Below are 4001 nucleotides of genomic sequence, written 5' to 3' on the forward strand. Positions count from 1 at the left end.
GGTAGGAAAACATATTTGGTTAATACCTAATATAATACAGTTTAGTAAACATAGTTCCCTTGTCTTGTAAATATTTTATTTTGAAATAGCCATTTGCATAGACCCAAGGGTCTTGTGTCATCTTCAGAATTCTATTTCCTTCAGCCCAGGAATTCAAAGCAGCAAGAATAACTCCACAAAATAAGCTCATAAGCTTATTTTAATGCTATAGTGCTGGCTACATAAGATAATCATCTGGTGATTTTTATTTTGGCAAAAAATGTTTTTATAAGTGAAGATTATCAGAAAAGTGCCAATGAGTAATTTTTCTGGCTTAAAGAACCCCAGTATGTTTTAAGTGCCAAGCAGAAGGACAGCCTTGTGTATTTAATTACTTCAGCTTATTTTGTCCTCTGGCATGATCTGTTCCCTGATTTCACCACAGTAGAGCTTGCTTTGAAGTTGTAGAAAAATTAAATCAATCACTTGGATCACATGTGTCCCAAAGAATGTGGCTTCCCAGGTAAAAGCAATCTTTCAATTCCCCTACTCTCATTTCACTTGGCATTTCAACAGCGTTGCAAAATTCCTCGGCAGATATTTTATTTTATCCCTCGGTCCCAGCAGCTCTTACTAAGAGTTTCAGAATTGCCTGTACAAGGTGCACCTTTCACGTTACAAGGGATTGGCTCATTTCTTGATGCTTATGCAACCACTTATAACTATGCCTACAGGTAAACATACTGCTGTCTTCTTGGAAGACCGAGAAGTATAAAGAATGTTTATGTGCAGGTCTAGCTGTTCCAAGTACCCAAGTGTTGGTTTAGACACACCTGGATTACCATCCACCTTTTATTGGCTGAGAAAGTTGCCACACCTGATTTGTGAGTTTACCTGTTGCAGCCAATAGCAGGGCCATCTCAGCCAGCCAGCACTGGATACTATCTGGCCAGAAGTAGCAAAGCAGCTCTTATTTGAAAAACCACTGGGTTCTGAGTTCATTACTACAGGAAAAACTGTTCTCTTCTGTGGCACAGAGAACCCTGCTTCAAAGCAGAAGTAGCAGCTCCGGAGTCCAGCTGGCTAAAACCTATCCCAGAGGATAATGGCAATCCATGCCTTAGAAATCGCTGGGCTGTTTCTTGGTGGTGTTGGAATGGTGGGCACAGTGGCTGTCACTGTCATGCCTCAGTGGAGAGTGTCGGCCTTCATTGAAAACAACATCGTGGTTTTTGAAAACTTCTGGGAAGGACTGTGGATGAACTGCGTGAGGCAGGCTAACATCAGGATGCAGTGCAAAATCTATGATTCCCTGCTGGCTCTTTCTCCGGATCTACAGGCAGCCAGAGGACTGATGTGTGCTGCTTCTGTGATGTCCTTCTTGGCTTTCATGATGGCCATCCTTGGCATGAAATGCACCAGGTGCACGGGGGACAATGAGAAGGTGAAGGCTCACATTCTGCTGACGGCTGGAATCATCTTCGTCATCACAGGCATGGTGGTGCTCATCCCTGTGAGCTGGGTTGCCAATGCCATCATCAGAGATTTCTATAACCCAATAGTGAATGTTGCCCAAAAACGTGAGCTTGGAGAAGCCCTCTACTTAGGATGGACCACGGCACTGGTGCTGATTGTTGGAGGAGCCCTGTTCTGTTGTGTTTTTTGTTGCAACGAAAAGAGCAGTAGCTACAGATACTCGATACCTTCCCATCGCACAACCCAAAAAAGTTATCACATGGAAAAGAAGTCACCGAGCGTCTACTCCAGAAGTCAGTATGTGTAGTTGTGTACTTTTTTTAACTTTACTATAAAGCCATGCAAATGACAAAAATCTCTATTATTTTCTCAGAATGGACCCCAAAGAAACTTTGATTTACTGTTCTTAACTGCCTAATCTTAATTACAGGAACTGTGCATCAGCTATTTATAATTCTATAAGCTATTTCAGCAGAATGAGATATTAAACCCGATGCTTTGATTGTTCTAGAAAGTACAGTAATTTGTTCTCTAAGATGGTTCAAGCATCTACTCTTTTTATCATTTACTTCAAAATGACATTGCTAAAGACTGCATTATTTTACCACTTTAATTTCTCCATGACATAGCATTATGTGCATAGATGAGTGTAACATTTATATCTCACATAGAGACATGCTTATATGGTTTTATTTAAAATGAAATGCCCATCCATTACACTGAATAAATAGAACTCAACTATTGCTTTTCAGGGAAATCATGGATAGGATTGAAGAAGGTTACTATTAATTGTTTAAAAACAGCTTAGGGATTAATGTCCTCCATTTATAATGAAGGTTAAAATGAAGGCTTTAGTCAGCATTGTAAAGGAAATTGAATGGCTTTCTGATATGCTGTTTTTCAGCCTAGGAGTTAGAAATCCTAACTTCTTTATCCTCTTCTCCCAGAGGCTTTTTTTTCTTGTATATTAAATTAACATTTTTAAAAAGCAGATATTTTATCAAGGGGCTTTCCATTCAAACTGCTTTTCCAGGGCTATACTCAGAAGAAAGATAAAAGTGTGATCTAAGAAAAAGTGATGGTTTTAGGAAAGTGAAAATATTTTTTCTTATTATGGTTTTGTATTTGAAGAAGAATGATGAATTTTGACAAGAAATCATATGTGTATGGGTATATTTCAATAAGTATTTGAGTAAAGACTTTGAGGTTTCATCAATATAAATAAAAGAGCAGAAAAATAAATAAAAGAGCAGAAAAAGAGCAAAAAACAACAACAACAAAAAAAAGTTGTCCTTTGAGAACTTCACCTGCTCTTATGCGGGTATCTGAGTCAAAATTGTCATTTTTGTTCTGTGAAAAATAAATTTCCTTCTTGTACCATTTCTGTTTAGTTGTACTAAAATCTGTAAATACTGTATTTTTCTGTTTATTCCAAATTTGGTGAAACTGACAATCCAATTTGAAAGTTTGTGTCGACATCTGTCTAGCTTAAATGAATGTGTTCTATTTGCTTTATACTTTTATATTAATAAATTGTACCTTTTTCTAATTATTTGACATTCTTTCACTAGTCTCCTTTTATTTCTGTTTTATTAACTTGTAGAAGAGTTTTGAAAAAAACTGATATTTTTTATTCTCCAAATTGAGAATGTCAAGGTTGCTTGTCAAGATAAACAGAGCATTAATTTTTGGAAATATAAATTACTCTATGTTATTTATATTATTTAACAACAATATACCTTATAATCATTGGATCCCTATACCAATATTCAATGCAGATAATATATTTATAATTTAAGATAGTACTAGAAATTCAAATAAATCTATATGTTATAAGTATTATGTATATAACAGCCAGGTTTGAAAAATTTTCTGTAGCTAAATATATATTTCTACTTCTGAGAAATAATAAATAATATTGTCTAATGTTCTGGGGGCATGTATTACATGCTAGGACCTCTACTGCCTATATGAATTGTTATTAAATCTTTTATGAGACTGATAATGTTATTAGTTCAATTCAAAGATGAGGCTATCTCAGAATAATTCACTGATTACTCAATAGAATCAGGAGATTTATAAAAGGGCTGCCTGGCCTCATAGCTCAATACTGTTTCTCTCAAGGAAAGTGAATTTTTTTTCAGCAATGTCTAGTTTAGAAACTAATTTTTGTATGTTAAAATGACACACTTAACTACTATGAGTTGGGAAAACTTACAGTTGTCTTTTTTTTTTTTTTTTTTTTAATTTTTTTAGTTGAGACAGAGTCTCACTCTGTCACCCAGGCCAGAGTGCAGTGGTGCGATCTTGGCTCACTGCAACCTCCGCCTCCCGGGTTCAAGTGATTCTCCTGCCTCAGCCTCCTGTGTAGCTGCGATTATAGGCGCATGCCACCATGCCCAGCCATTTTTTTATTCCATATTGGTGATTCTCTTATACCCAAGTGCTCGTTCATCCTAGGCAATTTCGCTTTTTCAGATCAAAACATTCGTAAAAGGAAAAATACAGCAAAAATAACTGAGCACCTTGGAGAAGAAATCCATAGG

The 4001-nt window shown here is 36.4% G+C and overlaps 1 protein-coding gene across 1 annotated transcript; it reads left to right on the forward strand.

Annotated features, from left to right (window-relative positions):
- The first annotated feature begins 912 nt into the window (after positions 1 to 912).
- CLDN8 (claudin 8) lies at positions 913 to 3012 on the forward strand. The gene has a single exon (XM_032175065.2). It carries the CDS (start codon positions 1085 to 1087, stop codon positions 1760 to 1762), a length of 678 nt encoding a protein of 225 aa, XP_032030956.1. The 5' UTR covers positions 913 to 1084; the 3' UTR covers positions 1763 to 3012.
- Positions 3013 to 4001: the final 989 nt, after the last annotated feature.

The sequence above is a fragment of the Hylobates moloch genome, unplaced genomic scaffold, assembly GCF_009828535.3.
Source record: "Hylobates moloch isolate HMO894 unplaced genomic scaffold, HMol_V3 SCAFFOLD_14, whole genome shotgun sequence".
NCBI lineage: Eukaryota > Metazoa > Chordata > Mammalia > Primates > Hylobatidae > Hylobates > Hylobates moloch.

Coding starts and splice junctions, on each gene's coding strand:
- CLDN8 (XM_032175065.2), top strand. CDS start 1,085: ATGGCAATCCATGCCTTAGAAATCGCTGGGCTGTTTCTTGGTGGTGTT.